The sequence below is a fragment of the Panicum virgatum genome, chromosome 1K (genome assembly GCF_016808335.1).
Source record: "Panicum virgatum strain AP13 chromosome 1K, P.virgatum_v5, whole genome shotgun sequence".
Classification (NCBI taxonomy): Eukaryota; Viridiplantae; Streptophyta; class Magnoliopsida; order Poales; family Poaceae; genus Panicum; species Panicum virgatum.
Window position 1 is genome coordinate 10,748,245 of NC_053136.1, and position 19,681 is coordinate 10,767,925.

The window sequence follows — 19,681 nt, forward strand, 5'->3', positions numbered from 1 at the left end:
GAGTTTGTGCTCGTAGGCACGGGCGCGGGTACAACTCTAAACTCAATGGATAATTTCTAACGGGTTTGGAAAATTGATACCCGAATCCGCAAATCTACAAACCCGCAAATAATGACTCTTGTGATGTATTATGTATGAGACTAGTTCATTTATTTGCTAAGATTTATTTGTTTCCTCAAATAAATGGTGTTGACATGTTACTTGTTGAGTTAAAATTTATTAGTACTGAGATATAGAGGTGCATTTATTGATATATTAATATTTACATGCTATTAAAATGTGCTTGTGTGCTTAATTTTCTAAAGTTTGCGGGTATACGGGCGTGCCCGCGGGCATGCGGGTATCCACGGATAGGGGTAGGGATGTAAATGGTACGGATATTTCCCGGCCATATTCAAATTCAATCCGGTCTGGAAGGGTTTTTATTTGTCCGTATCCAATTCTGAGTATCCAATATCCGTAACTAATCCATATCCGAATGCTCAAAAGTTATATTTTTATGATGTCGATATCCATTACAATCTTATCCAGCAAAAACTAAAACTATCCGTATCCGACTCCGTATTCAAACATAGATATGAAAATAAATATGATATCAGTAATATCCGTTCGTATCCGATTCGTTTACATTCCAAGATAGGGGGTACAGGCACCATTTCCTACCCGTAGCAGGTTGCGGGTGCGGGCGCAGATTTTAGCATGCGGGTACGGATTTAAGAAGTTGATATCCGCGTGAATTTTACCATTTGAAAAGATTAATTTGTGCGAGCATATTTTCTTTGACTTTTTATACTCCTCACTCAACAATTGCAAGTGTTGTTCCGTGTTTTTAATTGGTCGGTACAACAACATTATGTAACGTCCATCTAGAATGTGCATTAGTATGGTGAGTGGAAGCGAAATGAGTAGTAGATTTTGTGGCGCTAACATTAATTGCTATGTATTTAAATTAGTTTGATGCATACATGCAAGCCTAGAGGACCACATATCTTTCCACTAAACGCGATAATTCATGCAGAAAATTAGCACCACAAGTGGCCCATGGATCTCTCCGAGCCACATATTTTCTAACCTCCTTTATTATATAACACAGACATCAAGATTGGAAAACTCATCGTCATCCCACACCAAGCTCGAAAGAAAAAAAAAACACTATTGGCCTGGATGAAGTACGAGAGTGTTGCAGTCCCCCTAATCCTTGCTGCCTTTGTGGCGGTGGCTTCATCGGAGCGAGCTCTAGTCGATGAAATACGAACATCATGCAATGATTGGTGTAGAAAGGAACATAAACTCCCCGCCGACAGCAAGCAATGTGAAGACTTTTGTGTCTTCTCAAGCAAGTACCTCATTGAGGCTTATGATTTGGAGAAAGTGACATCCAAGAGATTGGATAAATTCCGAGTCTTGTGCAATGAGGGGTGTCCTAAGGAATTTAAGGACCCCAACATCATCAAGAAGTGTGTAGACTATTGCAACGTTGAGGCTAAGGAGATGACAGAGACCTTTGCAAAAGATAAGATTGAATAGGTGTTGGGAAAAATTCATGATAAAATAGCTCCCCGTCTCATCCTCCATCATCGAATTACGACACCCTAAATTTGTCAACTAATGGTCTGATATTACATTGCGGTGCTAGTTATTTCTTTACATTTTCATTTCTACATATTCTACTTCATTTGACTTTTGTGAGATCTATTTCTTTTACTACCTTATGTTGCTAGAAACATTTGTAACCATTCAATTGATTCAATAATACAAGAGTGGCTTTGTCTTTTACCTCTAATTATCTATCGCATGGTTAAATTCATAAAACTACAGAAAAAATTTATACTAAAGTATACCATATCATATATTTACTACATAGGTCTAGTCATACGGAGTCCAACAAAATTTGATTTCAATTTTGTAATTTATTTTTATATAATTTACTATAATTTTTCAAATATTCAGTCACACTACTACAAAACAGGCCTTTATTCCAGGCCATTTGTCCCGGCTGTCTTTGGACCCGGGACAATAGGTGGCTTTTGTCCCGGGTCCAACGACTAACCGGGCCAGCGGGGAGATAGAGGTCTTTTATCCCGGTTGTAGGCACCAACCGGGATAAAAAAGGAGCTTTTTGTCTCGGGTGGTGACTCCAACCGAGACAAAAGACCCCGTGGCCTTTTTTGTCCCGGGTGGAGCCACCACCCGAGACAAAAGGGAGCCTTTTATCCTGGGTGGAGCCAGCACCCGGGACAAAAAGCGACCGACGTCTCCCCCCTGCCGATATTTTCTAAGTCGCTGGCTCCTCTCTCCTCTCATTTCTCTCCCTCTCCTCTCTCTGCCTTATCTTCTTCCTCCCGCCCCCTTCCTCAGCTGCCTTCTCTCCTCCCTCCCTCCGGCCCTCAGCTCCCTCCCCGGTGCGGGCGGGGCCGGCGAGCCGCAGCTAGGGCGCGGCCAGGCCCCGGCGGCGGGCACAAGCTCGGCCCAGCGGGGGCGCGCGGTTGCCGGCGCGTCCAGGCCCAGCGGGGGCGGCTTGGGTCCGCGCCTCGGCCAGCGACGGCGAGCTGCGCCCGCTGGCTTGTGGCGAGCAGCGCCCGGCCGCGACGGCGCGAGGCCGCGGCGGAGCAGCGCCCGCTGGCCCGTGGCGGCGCGGGGCCGCGGCGGAGTAGCGCCGGGCGGCGGCGGCACGAGGCCGCGGCGGAGTAGCGCCGGGCGGCGGCGGCACGAGGCCGCGGCGGAGCAGCGGCCGTGGCGCTGGGACGACACGGCGGCGCGGGATCCGGCGAGCAGTGCCCGGTGGCCATGGCGCGGGGCCGCGGCGAGCTCAGGTTGCGGCACTGGGCTGCGGCGAGTGGAGGCGGCGCTGGGCTACGGGGTTCCTCTTTATTTTCTTTTTTTTTTCTTCAATGATTCTGGGATTGAAATTGAAATTATGTGAATGATTTGGTATGGATTATACGCATGATTTGTTTGTGGATTTCGATTGTGATTGGGTTCGTGAATGATTTTGTCACTGAGAGAAAAAGATTTGGAAAAGTGGGAGCCTGCATGTGGGCGAACCACAGGCGAGGTCGGGCCTGCGAGATTTTTTTTTATTTTGCAAAAATATCATTTGTCCCGGGTCGTGAGCTGCCGGGACAAATGGACAAAGGGCATTTATCCCGGATGCTCAATCCCGGTTGAAAAACCGGGATAAAAGGCTATTGGCAACTGGGACTAAAGCCCTATTCTGTACTAGTGCCAATCTCTATATCTATCTATGTCTCTATCTCTACTACTAAAAAGCCAGTAAGGGTGGCGTTTTTTTGTCTACATCGTCGCCTCCATTTTGATTAAACCTTCGACGGTCGTGATTTGCCTGTTTGAATTTCCACCTGCTATCCTCTCCTACGTTTCAATCCTGTCGCTTGCCCAGCTTCCGCCCGCAAATCTCGCCTCCTCCACGTCGCCCGCCCGCTTCTCCCACCGCTCGCACGTCCTTCGCTCATGAGCCTGCCAAATGCCCGCACTCCCTTCGCAGTCCACCGTACCGCCGGCCGCCACCGCAGGCCACGCCAAAGGAGCCGCGGCAACCTGCGATCGAGGAGGCGCGGGAAACTGAGATCCAAGAGCCGGTTAGATTGCAATTTGCCTCTTTCCATTTTTGCAATCTCACCGATCCAGGGCAAAAACTCACAGATCCCATCCCTGCGTGCACCGCGACTCCGGGGGGACGTCGGAGTCGGACGCAAAGGGTTTGAAAGGAACAAGAAGAGGCGTGAAGAAGCTTATCGGATGAAGAAAGACGTAACCAAAGGGCGCAAAAAATTCATCAGGTGCGTGTTTTAATTGGACCCATATTTGCACCATTATTTTTGGCATAAAAGTATATATGTGACCATGTTCTCTGATATTGCGGCAACTGATCACCATGTAGAATGCATCTCTAGCACTGCTCCAACTATCGAGCACCCCCCCCCCCCCCTACTGGTATGATAGGTAAACATCTGTTGCGGTGTTCATGTCCATCTCATGAACAAACATTGACTTACCTATCATGCAGTTCTTATGCTCAACACTGACATGAATGGAACTATATGTCTTCGCTTGAATGGAATGCATAATAGTTTTGTTTATTAGTTCAGAAATGATAAGAAATTAGTTTTCATCTGAACCCTGTGAGATCCAATGCAGATTTAAATTTCCAGGATGCTCCTGCTGAACAACATGTAGAACGCATCTCTGGCGCTGCTCCAACCAACGAGCATCCCCCCACTGGTATGCTATATATGTTTTCATATGCTGCGATGTACACGACCAACTGATGAACAAGCACTGACTTGTTTGCCGTAGCTGATGAACATGATGCGCCCATCACCAGCACTCCTACTACCATTAAGCATCCAGAGCCGGCAATATGCACCCATCATTTTTCCATGCCTTTCACATTTTATTGGTTCGACTTATAGTGGTGATGATTCTTAATCAGATTCAACCCTGATGAGCACGGTGGATACTGTGATTTTTGTCTAGATGAATTCTTAATCTATTATGGATATTTTGATTTCATTGAATGCAATATTTTTCGGATGGGTAGAATATTATTTTGGGTTTATTTTTGTTCACTCATAGCACTGGAATAGTTCTTTCGAGTCTAAAGCCTTAAAATAGCATGTTGCTAAGACCAACTTCGTGCTACCCATGCTATATATTACTTTGAGTAAACTTTTACCACCGGAGTTGAGTTTTGTAGAAGTTTTATGAAGTTGAATTATAAATTATTCTCATATATGGATTAATATAATTTTTGTTGCCCGTAGCAATGCACGAGCACGAACCTAGTAAATATAAAAGAAAAGGAGAAAACCACTTTGAGAAATCAGCCAGAAGGTTATATGTCCAGTATTGCGAGTTCGAGGTCCAGCGGATAGTTTTGTGGTATGTGGAGGAAATACGGATTCGTCCATAGTCCACGAAGGTAAAAAAAAAATATTTTCCTTAGCAGCGGAAAAAGGCCAGTGGACCAGGACTAGGAGAGGAATCGCATGGCGGCGCTTTTTGCCTGGAGGGAAACGGAACGCTGTTCATCAGATCGATCGAGCAACTGATTTGACTGCACTTTGTGCGCTCAGCAGCACAAGGTCAGAAAATAAAGTAGCCGTTTGGCAGCTCTCACTAGCTAGCTACTCCAGTCTCCAGGAGGCTGCGAGCGCCACAGAAAGACTGTCTTCTGTTTTTTTTTTTACAGTTCATTGACTTGCTTATAACATGGCATACTGGCATTGACGACATGATATAAAGTTTATTGACAATGCCATGTTCTGTTACGAGGAATGGAAGAGCTCTTGGCATTGTCTTCTATATATAATGAATGTATAATATCATTAAGATCATAGCAAAATTTGCAAAACACAGCCAAGATCACCACTAATTTTATGGTGCATGCCAATTGTTTGCAAACAGAAAATGAATCATGATGTAACCACACAATTTGGGTCATAATATTTTTTTCCCCTAAAACTACATGTTGAAGTCGAGAACCATATATACACCACTAAGTTTAATCTATAATGATTGACGTGTGATAGGTATGTTACATATATGAGCCATATATTCGGAAACATCTCTGCCGCATTGCCACCAGGCACCAATCCATAAAGAGTAAAGTCTATATTATCCACCTAAACTTGTCACCGAGTTAAAAAAAAACACCTTAACTCCTAGTCCTACCACATCCTACACCACGAACTCTTGAAACCGTTTGATTTACCTCCCCGGGACCCAAACCACCTTGGTTTTCACTACAGCAGAGCGGTTTTTTCTTTTTTCTCTCTCTCCAACTTTCGTAGCAAGAAACAAAATAGTTAAATATGTCTAAACTACGATTTTTTTAGAAAGGTACAGTAGGTGATAGGGAAATTATTTTAACAATTCATTTTAGTTCGAATGCAAAATTTTTTGGCATATAAATATTTGAATATAGGCAAATTTAAGTTTTGTTAAATTTTTAGGGCATCAAAACACGCTCTAAAATTTACCAAATTTGAAACTTAAGGTTAATTTTGAACTTAGTTTATCATGTTAATTTTATTTCATTCATGTTCAGTACAAGTTTTCAAAATTTTATTAAAGTAATCAAATTTGGTTCAAATTTGACCTTTACAAACAAACTTTAAATATTGCTATGGAACATCAGTCAAATAAAATTAACATGGTAAATTAAATTGAAAATAAAATTTGGTAAATTTTGGAGCACGTTTTGATACCCAAAAAAATTCAATGATACTTAAATTTTAAACATATTCAAATATTAATATTTCATAAAAAATTTGAATTCCAACTAAAAGTTAAATAGTTTCCCTATCGCCTACTATACCTCTATAAAAAAGTTTCATAATTTTTAGACCTACTTAACTATTTTTTTCTTGCTATGAAAGATGAAGGGAGAGAAAAAATAAGGAAAAATTGCTCTGTTGTGGCGAAAATCAAGGTGGTTTGGTTAGGGTGGGGGTAGGTAGGGGGGGAATCAAACGGTTTCTAGAATTCGGGGTATATGATGTCCGATTTTATAGTGAAGGAAGTTTCTTAAACTCGGTGACAAGTTCATGGTGGCAATATAGAGTTTATTCATCCATAAATAAATTTACATGTCTATGTATCGGTTCTTAGGTGGTGTTTGTTTCCTGAGGCTAAAGTTTAGTCCCTGTCACATCAAAAAGAATCTTCATATTTAAGAGTATTAAATAAAATATATTTATAAATTTTTTTGACAGATGAGTGCTAATCCGCGAGACGAATTTAATGAGTCTAACTAATTCATGATTTGCTATAGTGATGCTATAGTAACCATTCTTTAATTATAAATTAATATACCTCATTAGATTCGTCTCACAGTTTAGCCCCAGGGTTCTGTAATTATTTTTATAATTAATTTTATTTAATACTTTAAAATAGTAAGATTCTTTTTGATGTGACATAGTCTAAATTTTAGTCTCTGGAACGAAACAACCACTTATATATACCGTGTTCCTGCATCTGAGACATCGTTAGAAAAATATTATAATTTCAAGAGGCCAACCTCTCGATTTATATGGTAACAAAATTGGATCTAAATATCATCGTCAAGCTAGATTTTTTTTCCTTTTGAAAACTCGTCAAGCTATATTGCAAATGCAAGTTGGGGCACAAGCATCCCTGCCACCCTGTTTGACCCTTTTTCAAGCGCACATCCCTCTCGGACACTCACCTCACCAGCCAACCCAGCCGTTGACCTTTCAACGACCTGCTGTTCGGTGGCGTGTCGAGTCGTCTTCCCCCCTGCGCCCGACTACTTTTCAAACCCAGGCAGCATCCTCGGCTCTCCGCCACCCATCCCTCCCTCCGTGCCCTCCGAGCTCGCCGACCTCACCTTCCCCCTCCACCGCACTGGCTACTTTTCCCGCCCCACTGGCATGGCATCCACACAGGGCGCAAGTGCATGAACGCCGCCCACGCATACACATTCGTATCCAGCATCGCCCTCTTCGTTCCCTATATATATGCCGGCAGATCGACGGCAGCGACGACCAGGACCAACTCAAGCAGCCGTCCGTCGAGAAGCCAGCCAGCCATGGCAATCAGCTGATGGACACCCTCTTCGTGCTCGGCCACGAGTCCCGGCTGCGCATCCTCCAGCGGGCGGCGGTGCGCCTCCCCGGCTGCGCGTACCTCTGCGCCTGGGCGGCCCTTCCTGCTGCCCAGCCGCCGGCTTCGTCTTCCTCGGCTGCCACCAGGTATCTGCCTACCTGCTGCGGCTCTATCATCGATCTTTATTAGATCATTACCTGCGGCAATGCATTCATAATCTGCATGGGCTGGGTCGGATTTACTAAGTAAATGGGCACGCATTCATTCGCAGCGCCCGCATATTGTGCTGCCTGGACGCATGGCTCTGCGACGACGGAGCCAGCTGCCGCGGTGACGCCGCCGCCGGCCACGTGCGCGCGCTCTTCGACGCGTACCGGGGCTCGCTCTGCGCCGCCGTGAGCGGGTGCGTTCACATCCACGTGCATGCCATGCCGCGAATGACCGCCAAGGTCAGTCTGATTCAGCCATGGCGTGACTCTGTGTGCAGGTGCGTGCCGGGGTGGGCGTACAAGGACGGCCGCGCGTTCATGGAGCTGCCGGCGCGCGACCTGGCGGCGTCGGCGTCGCTGCCGGCGCAGCAGCAGTTCTACCAGGTCAGTGGATGGAGCGCACGTCCCCGGCCCTGATCTCTATGGCATTTATATTCATGGCGTATTTGTTCGGAATTTTTGGATTAATTGTTCCATTGCTCTTGCTTCGATCTCCTGATCTGCAAAAAAGGGGTGATTGTTTAATTCGATGAATTGTGATGTTTCTTTCAGGAAGCTGGCATTAAGGTTTGTTGCTTGATCTCATGACGAGTGCGTGTATGATCATATATTATATGTTCTTACGCAATTACGCAAAGCTTATGCAACTTCTCTAGAAGACGATGGTATGATCATCGAGTTTGGCTGCTGTTGGCAATGCGCAGTTGGCGGCGTTCATGGGATGCGAGAGCGGCGAGATCGAGGTCGGCATGTCCACGGCGGCAAGCGGGTCGCCCATGAGCTTGGAGTCGAGCTTGCAGCAGGTGTTCTCGGAGGACTTCTTCCAGCAGTCGCTGCTCGAGGAGCTGCTCCAGCTGCCGCCGACGGGGCCGTCGTCGTCGTCGTCCTCGCTGCCGTCCGTCTCCGTGGGCAGCCCGGCGGCGGAGGGCTCCACGTCGCTGCTCCGCACGATAGCCGTGACTCCGGCCGCCACGCCGTCCTCCGCCGGGTCAGAGAGGCAGGTGCCGGTGCCGGTGCCGCCGCATCCGCTCCACCCGCGCCCGCCGCTTGCGGCCCCGTTCAGCCGGCACGGCCGCGTCCACTTCCCGAGCCCCGACGCCGACGACGCCGCGATGGCGGAGGCCATGCTCGCCGTCATCTCCGCCTCGTCGTCCTCGGCGCTGCCGACGACGCCGTCCACGTCGACGGCGGCTCCTCCTCCGGGCAACCACCACCATCACCACCACAACGCGCGCCGGTGGCCGCGGCGGCGGGGCACGACGACGGCGACGGCGTTCCGGGCGTACAACGCGGCGCTGGCGCCCCGGGCGCCGTGGCGGCCGCCGGGCGCGCCCGGGCAGCGGATGATCAAGATGGGCATCTCTATCCTGAGGAGGATGCACATGCTTCGGTTCAGCAGGGAGCGCAGCGGCGGCACCACCGCGATGGCGCAGCGGGCGCAGGAAGACGAGGAGGACCCGCCGCAGGCGCCGACGAGCAGCCAGCTGAACCATATGATATCGGAGCGGCGGCGCCGGGAGAGGCTCAACGAGAGCTTCGAGGCGCTCAGGGGTTTGCTGCCTCCGGGATCAAAGGTACTCATCATTCATCAACCACGGTGCTCTTGTTGCTTGATTATTAAGAACTATGCACAACTGTTAGCACTAAATTTGCACAATTGTAAGTACATATTATGGACAATTATTGTGAGTCTACATTGAAATAAAAGCTCTAAATACATGCAATTATTTCTTCAAACAACGAGCTGGTATCCTGCATGAAATATTACACGCGTTCAATGTATCTGAAGTGCATGTATTTTATTTTTTGCCGACCATTTCATATGCTTATATATTTTGCTGTGAAGTACTATAATGAATTGTGCTACAAAATTCAAATATATCTTGCATTCTTGCTTAATTAATGGTATATTTAAGTCATCTCGTTTTCTGCATTTAATTCACAATGTAGAATGACAAGGCCACTGTCCTGGCCAAGACGCTGGACTACATGAACATTCTGGTAGCCCAGATCGCCGACCTCGAGGCGAGGAACCGGAGCCTGGAGAGCCGAGCTCACCAGCACTCCAATGGCGGCGGCGGCTGGAAGGAGCGACCCTACTCGTCGTCGGAGCGGCAAGAAGTAGTTGTGCTCCAGGGGCAGACCGGCGCGTCGGAGAGGGTGCAAGTCCACGTGACCACCGCCGCCGCCGGTGGCGCCGCCGCGACACCGTCGTCCTCGTCCTCAGCGGCGGCGGGCCGCCGGGAGGTGATCGTGCGGGTGGAGGCGCGGGCGGCGCACGGCGACGTCGCCGAGCTGGTGGCGCGCGCGCTGGCCGTGATCAAGGATATGGGGTGCTTCACGGTGGCGGCCGTCGACGGCCGGCGACCCGGCGACGGCGTGGCTCACGCCACCTTTACACTGCGAGCAACGGTATGAACAAAATTAAACGCACTGTCATCGGCCGCAAAATTCACGTTCGTAGTTGCATGCATTTGCGGGCTTCAATATCAAAATCTAAAAACTAATTTTTTTTTTCGTGTTCGGGGTACCATGGCATTCGAAAAGGTGCACATGCACTCATTTCGAATTGAGTAGTATTTGAACCAGGGTTCTGGGATTCGGTCCGAAATGACCGAATTTCACTAAAATTCGCCCGTTTGAAACGAAATGCGGCTATATTGCATGCATGCTTTCGTTGTCCCTCCCAGGGTTCACCAAACCGGTGGGAACCGTCCGGTTTGACTGGTTACCGGTCAAACCGGTCCGGCCCGGTTCTGGTTTGGACCGGTACCAAACCGGTCCAAATTCAAAATTTAAATTTGAATTCAAAAAATGAAAAAAATTCAAAAAATTTCTAAAAATACTTCAAGGTGCGACGAATCTAATGGTGTCAAATTTTCTCCAAAAATTCGTTCATTTAGTATAGTTTGCGGGGATTTGAAGTTAAACAAAAAAACCGTGCATAGTATACAAATACAATGTAAAAGTAGTACAAAAGAGGGTTGGAGAGTTCATTTAGGCTAAAATATATTATACAAACATTTATTTAGTATATTTTGCAGACATTTGAATTTAAACAAAAAAATGAATTTGACCGGTTACCGGTCAAACCGACCGGTAAGCCGGTCGGAACCGGTTTAACATGTAAATTTGAATTTGAATTTGAATTTAACCGATTCCCATCGATTTCCAGCCAAACCAGTCCGATATACCGATTCCGGACTCCGCCGATTTGACTTGACCGGTCGGTAACATAAACCCTGGTCCCTCCTCCCTCGCGCCCGATCGGACCAAGTTTCCTTCGTAAGGTGGCGGTGGCGGCAATCGTGGTCAAAGTCAAAGGGACTAAGCCTCTGCCTCTCTCCCTGCACGTGCTTCCGCCTACAGCGACGGGCGTGGGCCCACAGGCAGACCGGCGGCCGGCGAAAACTCAACAGCTCGGTCCTCCCAAGGAAAACCTTGACCAACCCTGGTTGACGTCACGGCCAGCAGCCAAGCCAGCGGCGGGCGGGTGCCGCTTGTTTTCAGTCCGTCTCTGTCACGTCAAAACAAATTTTACTATTTAGAAATATTTTTAGAAATATCAAATAGAATCTGTTTATAATTTTTTTTGAACATGTGAGTACTAATTCACGAAACGAATCTAATTAGCCTAATTAATTCATGATTTGCTATGATAATACTACAATAATCATTCTCTAATTATAGATTAATATACCTCATTAGATTTGTAATTAAATTTCGTTTAATATTTCTAAATGTTAAAAAAATAGATTTGATATGATCTAAAATTTAACCCCGAAAATCAAACCAGCAGCCAAGCCAGCGGCGGGGAGTCAGTCCAGGTCGTCCGGCAGCTAGCGTACACATATTCCTGCCCCGGTTTGTCCACAGAAATTCCGCAGAAATAATCCTGGGCCCTGGCTATCTAGTTTGCATCGATGGCTGTGACACAATGCGACTGATCAAGATAGTGACCGGCTTTTATTTCACGACCTGTTACTGTCGACTGTCGGTAGCGAGGAGTTTGGCCGTCGTCGGCGTCGTCTATGTCCTGTCGGAAGCTAGCTAGCCTAGCTAGTAGCTCATGACCTGCTAATAGCTAGCTTGTCACTGACGACACGTATCCCGCTGACGTCGTCTAGTCTCTAACAACATGGAATGCTGATCCGAATATGTGGTGCGTGCAGGCGGGCGAGTTCGACGAGGCGTCGCTGAGGGGGGCCGTCATCAAGGCTGCCGAGGATTCGGCCGCGCCGCCGCCGTCGTCGGACGACTAGCTCTCGCCGACCACCACGCCGCCGCAGATCTGACCGTAGTAGGACTGGACGCCGCGCTCTCGCCTGCTGCTTTGACCGGAGACCCACGGAGACCCAGAAGAGATCAGCATGTTGCTAGCTAGCCCGGCTCCAAATCTCTCAAGTCCGTGATGCTCCAAACCTCCAAGACGATGGACTTCTCCGTCCTTCATCTTGTGTCAACCGTGTCAATCGAGATATTTCTTCCCTTTTTTTTTGGTCCTCCCGGCAAACAAAACTGGTGGTCCGTGAATATCCAGAGTTCGATTTTTTGTCACGAAAAAAAAAAGTTGACCGTCAAAAAACTTCCTCGAAAAAAAAACCTGCAGAAAAAAACTGTGCTACTGATCGGCCCAAATCGGGCCCGGTTCACGCACGAACCAGCCCAATTACCACCCGGTGTTCAGCACCAAAAGCGGCGAGCCCGCGCGCGGGCCAAATGTGTCCATGGAACGGCCATCGCGGGCCCAATACGAGGTTTCCAGGGCTTGGGCCGTCAATCCTGGGCAGCCTCTAATTATTCCTATTTCCTATGGCCGCCGAGGACGTTTACGGTTTCGTCTTTGGCTGTTTTTTTAGTGCCAAATCGCTGCCGCAACACGACGGTTGCGGGGTCATAAGGCTGTCCGCAGTGGGACTCGCTACCCCGCGCGGTACGCCTTTTCAGTTCGTGTTTGGCGAAAAAAACGCCGCAGCGGGATGCGCTATCGCGTCCGCAATCGTTGAGGACGCCAAGTGACTCACCAAATCGAGCGCAGCGCGGCCTCACGCTACGCCGCCACCATGGCGCCGGGCCCGCGCTGCCCAACAGCTTCGCGCCGGGAGGGACGGGGGCCGGAGCGGAGGGAGATAGATCCGCTCGAGGCCAGCAGGAGCAGCCCAACAGCTTCGCGCCGGGAGGGACGGGGGCCGGAGCGGAGGGAGATAGATCCGCTCGAGGCCAGCAGGAGCAGCGCCGGAACTAGTCTGGCTAATGGGTTGGAACCCGCACCATACCCAATTTCACCCAACCCAATTAGTTAATTTCTCAACTCTAACCAACTCGTCTTACGGGTTCTACTATGCAGAGGAATTAAGTGGTTCTACACTTAATTTAGTAAACCACTTAATTTAGTGGTTCTACACTTAATGTGGGGACCACATATATGTCTAGCCACACTACTTTGCACAGAGTATCTGTCAGTCATATTGACTCATCTCTATAAATTTCAGTCAATTTCGATAAAATTTTATAGTGTGAACGCGAGATTTTAATTCCAGGGTCCGGCTCTTGATGTGGAGCCAACGTATAGTTCTAGCCACGCTACTTTGCACAGAGTAGCTGCCAGTCGTACTGAGTCATCTCCAACAAATTTTAGTCAATTTCGATAAAATTTTATATTGTGAACGCGAGATTTTAATTCTAGGGTCCGGCTCTTGATGTGGAGCTCACGTGTAGTTCTAGCCACGCTGCTTTGCACAGAGTAGCTGCCAGTCGTACTGAGTCATCTCCAACAAATTTCAGTCAATTTCGATAAAATTTTATAGTGTGAACGCGAGGTTTTAATTCTAAGGTCCGGTTCTTGATGTGGAGCCCACGTGTAGTTCTAGCCACGCTGCTTTGCACAGAGTAGCTGTCAGTCGTACTGAGTCATCTCCAATAAATTTCAGTCAATTTCGATAAAATTTTATAATATGAACGCGAGGTTTTAATTCCAGAGTCCGGCTCTTCATGTGGGGCCCACAGGTAGTTCTAGCCACACTGCTTTGCACAAAATAGCTGCCAGTCGTACTGAGTCATCTCCAACAAAATTCAGTCAATTTCGATAAAATTTTCTAATATAAACACGTGGTTTTAATTTCAGAGTCCAGCTCTCACGTGGGACCCACATTTATATATAGTTATACTATTTTGTAAAAAATATCCATTTCAACCCACCCCAACCTGCCTCAACCCGCATTTATATAGAACCCGCCCCGACCCACCCCATTAACTAATACAACCTATTTTAAATCATCCAAACACACTCCATTTCAAAACCCACCCCTTAAAACCCATTTTAACCCAACCCATTAGCAGGCATAGCCGGAACGAGGGAGGTTGGGGGAGCAGCCGACAGGCCAAGCTCGGGAGCGCCGCCGCCATGGCCCCGCGCCCCGCCGGCCGAGGGAGAGCAGGGGGAGGGAGGGGGCGGCGGCGAGCCGAGCTTTTAATAATATATACTGCGCGCCACTCCGGCCCCGCACCTGCAGCGGCCTGCGAAGGATCTCGCTCAGCTTTCCTCCCAGTGCAAGCTCTGGGATAGGGAAGAAAAAATCTGATGCCGCCTCCCATCTCGCTTTGGGTCAGCGTAAAAACAAATGAATATGTAGATGTATTGAGCACTAGTGAATGGTGAAGAATAATTTCTTAATCAACAGATTTATCCCCACCTCGTCAATTTCCACAAGCAGGAGTAGCAGCAGCTCTTGGTCGTTGGGCCGCTGCCCCCGGCAAAATTGGCGAGGTGTAGACAGGCCAGGCGGCTGCACTCGGATTCCGCAATACCAATGGCTGAGCGCCCAAGCTCCGCCTCCGCAGCATCGACAGCAGCACCGGACTCTGTTGCGTCTGCGAGCGGGCCGGGGGCTTGGGGGTCGCGGCGCCGCCCCTGCTCCGGGCTCCTGCTCGCCGAGCAGGAGGGCTGCCGCAAGCCACCCGCGGAGCTGCCTCCAGGCCACCCGCTGGCCCGGCCGCCGTGCAGCTCCGCTGGCTTGGCCGCCTGGCACCTCTGCTGGCCCGGCCACCGCGCGATCCATGACTAGAATGAAATATTGTATTTAGAGCGTGGATTTAGAGTAGCACAAATGCGGATAGGCTAAAGCTTCCCCGGGCCAGCTGTTCACCGCGAGGGAACCGTGGTTAGCAATGCAATGCTGAGTTTCCGGATGACCGCACGCAAGAAAAGTCACGTCGATTTTTTGTGGAGGTCCCATCCACGTGACTCTGTCCGCCCATCCACACCACGAGTCTGGATCCTCCCTCTCCTCTTCAATTTCTCTTCCCCCCGCAGACCCCATCCCCGGCTCTCTCTCTCTTCTCTCTCTTCCTTTTTTCTCATGGATCTCGGCTCGGATCCGCTCTCCCCCGCCGCCGCGCGCCGGATCCGCTCTCCCCCCGCCGCCGCCGGCTCCGCTCTCCCCCCGCCGCCGCGCACCGCCGAATCTGCTGCCACGTGCTCCTCCGCGCATCGCCGCCGCCGAATCCGCCCTCCCCGCGCGCCGCCGAATCCGCCCTCCCCGCGCGCCGCCGGACCCACCTCCTGGGTCGCCGCGCGCTCCTCCACCTCCGGCGGGTGCTTCCCCGGCGCCGCCGCCGCGCGGACCCGTCCCCCCTGGGTGCGGCCGCCGCCGCGCTCCCTGGGCCGCGCGCTCACCCGGCGGCGGGGAGGCACGACGGGGCAGCGTGGCCTCCCCCGCCACCGGCATCTCCTTTTTTTTCATTTGTTTCTTTTTTTACCTGAGTTTTTTTATGTAAAATTTTTTATGTTAATTTTTTTAATTTGTTCGTAAATTTTTTTCTCTTGAAGGTTCCTCTCTCCAAATTTTTCTTTGAAAAAAATTTCCGCTCTCTATTTTTTTCCATGAAAAAAATTCCTGTTGTCCAAATTTAATTTGCTGCTCCAAAAAAAATTTTCTCAAATTTTTTTCTTTGAAAAAATTTCTTGAAATCAGAAAACGACAAAAAACTTATTAAAATAGAAAAAAATGAACGGTCGGAAAATCGACCGTACGGAACTCTTCCGTACGGTTGACCGTAAATTAGCGGTGCCCGGTTAGCAACCATCTCAATGATTGTGAAATTGATCTGGAGTAGGTTTGCACGATAGCACACTACATGCCTGTGCTATAAGCTTTTTTTTCATTTTGTTTCCTTTTTTACATCGCCCTTTCACTTTTGTAATGCCTGGGCTCGCGTGGAGGTTTCAACTTGGATTTATCATGCAAAAAAACGTGTTTGAAGATATGTGCTAGCTTGATCTGTCTGTCTGAAGCTAGCTGATGAGCTAGTAGCTACTAGCTAGCTTGTACTGACGACACATATGCTAATACCGTCTACTCCCTCTGTCCCTTATTATTTGTTGTTTTTGATGTGTGTGACATAAGTTTAATTCGATTTATAAAAAATGCGTATAATATTTATATTTTCAAATAAATTTATTAAAAAACTAGATTAAAAAATCTATCTAATAATACCGATTATGTATCATAAATATTAATATATATATATAATTAATTAAAGTTATTTTTTGAAATACGAAAACAACAAATATTTAGAGACGGATAATACTAACGTAGTAGGAAAAAGGTAACTAGCGAGCAGTCGCGCTCCTAGACAAGAAGCGCGACTGCCCAGCCTAGTAGGCCGCGGCCAAAACAGCTTACATTTCCTCCCCCTCCACCTCCCAATTTCCAACGGACCACAAGTGATCGCGACTGCTCGGCCCACCAAGCTTGGCCCACGCTCCATGCCCCGCCTATCACGTGTCCTCTCCTCTCTGCTTGCTTTTGCTTTTTAGTATTGAATGATGGTTGTTCATAAAAATAATTTATCGTCTTCATATTACCTTCGATTTTAGAACTGATTACACCATTGTATTCTATGCGATGAGACGAATAAAACTAGACCCCACTTGCATATAATTTGACGATGTTTATGAACTAGTAGTAACTTATGTGACAATTTGCTCTTTTTCTCTAGCAACTTATGTGTATATCAACTTACAATAGTAACAACTTATGCGCATAATAACTTTTGTTTTGTATCATCTTATATTTGTGAGTGTGTGATAGATTTATTTTGTGAGTGTGTGATAGATTTATTTTGTAGTAATTTATATATATATATATATTATGACAACTTATGATTATAACAGATTGTGATTTATGGCAACTTTGTTTTTATTACAACTTAAAAATATTCTTTGTGACAATATATATCTTATATCTCTGGTAAATTGTATTATATTTTATATATATATATATATATATATATATATATATATATATATATATATATATATATATATATATATATATATATATATATATATGTCAACTTATATGTGTATATTGTAGCAACTTCTTTACTAACATCAAACTTAAAATTACATATAAGTTGCTAGTAGTGCAAAATGTCTTCAAAATATATGTAAGTGTGATCTAGTTTTGTTCATCTTATCATGTAGAACACAAATGTGTAATCAGTATTTAAACAGAGATCATACGAAGAAGATAAAATATTTTTTGTGAATGAATTGCATGTTAAAAGAACCTATGGGCACTTTTGGTGGAAGAGAGAGCAAGCAAGTCTCGGAAGACACGTGAAGTGGAGGGGGTGTGGGCAATTCCATATGCAGAGTAGTAGAGTGGGAGGGGTCGCGCGCTCTGCCGCTGCGCGACCCGTCGCGCTTTAACGGGGTCCCTTTTACATCGCCCCTACTTCACTTTTATTTATGTGAATTTTTTTGTCCCCTACTTCACTTTTATTTATGTGAATTTGTTTGTTTGCTTCCTTTTACGTCACCCCTACTTTACTTTTATTTATACTTCACAGATGCTGCAACGTCTATGACATTGAGCTTGCTGTATTCCGGCTCCATTGAGCTTCGCCATCCTAATTCTCCAAAGTTATGCGGAGCGAGTCTCCCGTGTAGATCTCACTATATATACTTGAGCTCACATGTCAGCGAGTGAGTCCCTCTGCAGTATTGCAGAGGAGATCTGCAGTACTACAGATGATACTCGTCCATGTTGAATTGCTTTCCCATGTGATTTCATCTGGTCCGCACGGATCTCAATACTGAAAGATTAGTAAGGGCATCAACAGTGTAACCGAGGTTTGAAACATCACCTCACTACGATGCTTCAACCTGTTTTTCATCTAATTGTTCAGCTTTGATGCTTCAAAGCATTGTAGATCCGCCTCTTAATAATATAATAGTTTTACTTAACTGTCTCGTTCGCCTTTGCTCCATTTCTATGGGAATCTTAAATAATAATATTCTACCAGTTGTGGTAAGAACAGGTACAATAAGCCAATTTAGCTTGATTTATAGCCAAGCCACATCAGTAGATCCTAGGTGGCGGGGAGACAAGCGAAGATAAAAGAAGAAACTCGGCGACGGATCCGTCGACTAGCGCATCCCGTTCTCCAGATGCTTTGGGACCCACACTGGCTTTTCCTTCCAATCGCATGCAGAAGAGGAATAAACAAATGTGACAAGTGGATCCGTCTTAATAAGAAAGCATGCTTTCGCTTGCGTGCAAAAGCCAAGCTGTTGTATGGATGATCTATAAAACTTGTAGGTAATTTACATGGCTCGGCTTATAGCAAAGTTTATTAAACCTGCTCTAACTCAGCATTTAGGACTGAACAAGCTTCGGTATCTGAATCAAACTTAGCATCGGCTGTTGTAGTGGCAAAATCGATGCTCAAATCTGTTAGATATCTAGGCAATTTTCGGTATATTTTAATTCCAAATATTAATATCAATTTCATGATATAGATGAGTGATAATGTGTGTACAAGATATGTGCATGTGTTCATGTTATTCTCACTAATAAGCATGAACAAAGAATTAAACCAGAGTAGGTTTAGTAAGTACCCCAAGGCGGGACCAGTGCCGGAGGCACCGGTTGCGCCGTTACCAGCTGGAATAGACATGCTATTCGACTGGTCTTGCTCGAAGTAGCCGAACTATGTCGATGCAGGAAGATGTTCGCAGTGCAGTCCCACGAACGGTTACGCCGGGAAGTAGACGAAGTAGTCGTTCGCACGAGCGGTTACGCCGGGAAGTAGACGAAGGAGTCGTTCAGGGAGCGAGCAGTCGCGTCAAGACGCTCCCCAAAAACCTAATTGCCCGCGTCCCGTGCAGGACCTTCAGCGAGCAGAGGTTCCGGAGGCCCTGCTCTCGCTAGACCTGTGCGCGCAGTGCTAGCGGTGGGGAAGGCAGAAAGCAGCTGAGGGAGAAGGGAGAGGTCTCCTGAAGAGGAGTACCTGGATGAGTGCTTGAGATGAGTGAGGATGAGAGGAGAGGGTGCTGGTTTATATAGGCACGATATGTCTCAGGTTCAACGAACCTGGACGTCATGAATGGCTTTGATGAGCGGCAGTTAATGTGCCTCAGGTTCAACGAACCTGGATGTCGTAAAGAGCCTTCAATGTCCGGTCATTAATGACGACATTAACCCTCTGTTTTAATACTCTTTACTGCAAAACATCCTTCTCATCTCAGCACATCACGTCGCACCGGTTCGTCGTAAAGAGCCTTCAATGTCCGGTCATTAGTGACGACATTAACCCTCTGTTTTAATACTCTTTACTGCAAAACATCCTTCACATCACGTCGCACCGGCACCGGCACCTGCACGTCCGCACGCGCACCGCACGTCCGGCCTCGCCTCGGCCCGGCCACGGCCCGGCGAGGCGAGCGAGCGCACGCGCGTGTGGTTCACCGTCCTCCTCTTACCGGCTTCACAAGTGGTGTACACGAAGTCCACCTTTTAAGTCGGTTGAGATCCTCCTCAATTCCCGGTACGGAATTAAGCATTGATTCCCTAGCATTAATAGTGGGCTTTAAA

At 47.4% G+C, this 19,681-nt stretch overlaps 2 protein-coding genes across 2 annotated transcripts; both read left to right on the forward strand.

The window, feature by feature from the left end:
- The first annotated feature begins 1,164 nt into the window (after positions 1-1,164).
- LOC120652484 (uncharacterized protein Os02g0798501-like) lies at positions 1,165-1,527 on the forward strand. Its single transcript, XM_039930331.1, has one exon. It carries the CDS (start codon positions 1,165-1,167, stop codon positions 1,525-1,527), a length of 363 nt encoding a protein of 120 aa, XP_039786265.1.
- Positions 1,528-7,879: 6,352 nt separating this feature from the next.
- On the forward strand, positions 7,880-12,366 carry LOC120693980 (putative transcription factor bHLH041). The gene is made up of 5 exons (XM_039977191.1): positions 7,880-8,183; positions 8,352-8,366; positions 8,504-9,373; positions 9,750-10,211; positions 11,972-12,366. Exons 1-5 carry the CDS (start codon positions 8,019-8,021, stop codon positions 12,059-12,061), a joined length of 1,602 nt encoding a protein of 533 aa, XP_039833125.1. The 5' UTR covers positions 7,880-8,018; the 3' UTR covers positions 12,062-12,366.
- The last annotated feature ends 7,315 nt before the right edge of the window (positions 12,367-19,681 follow it).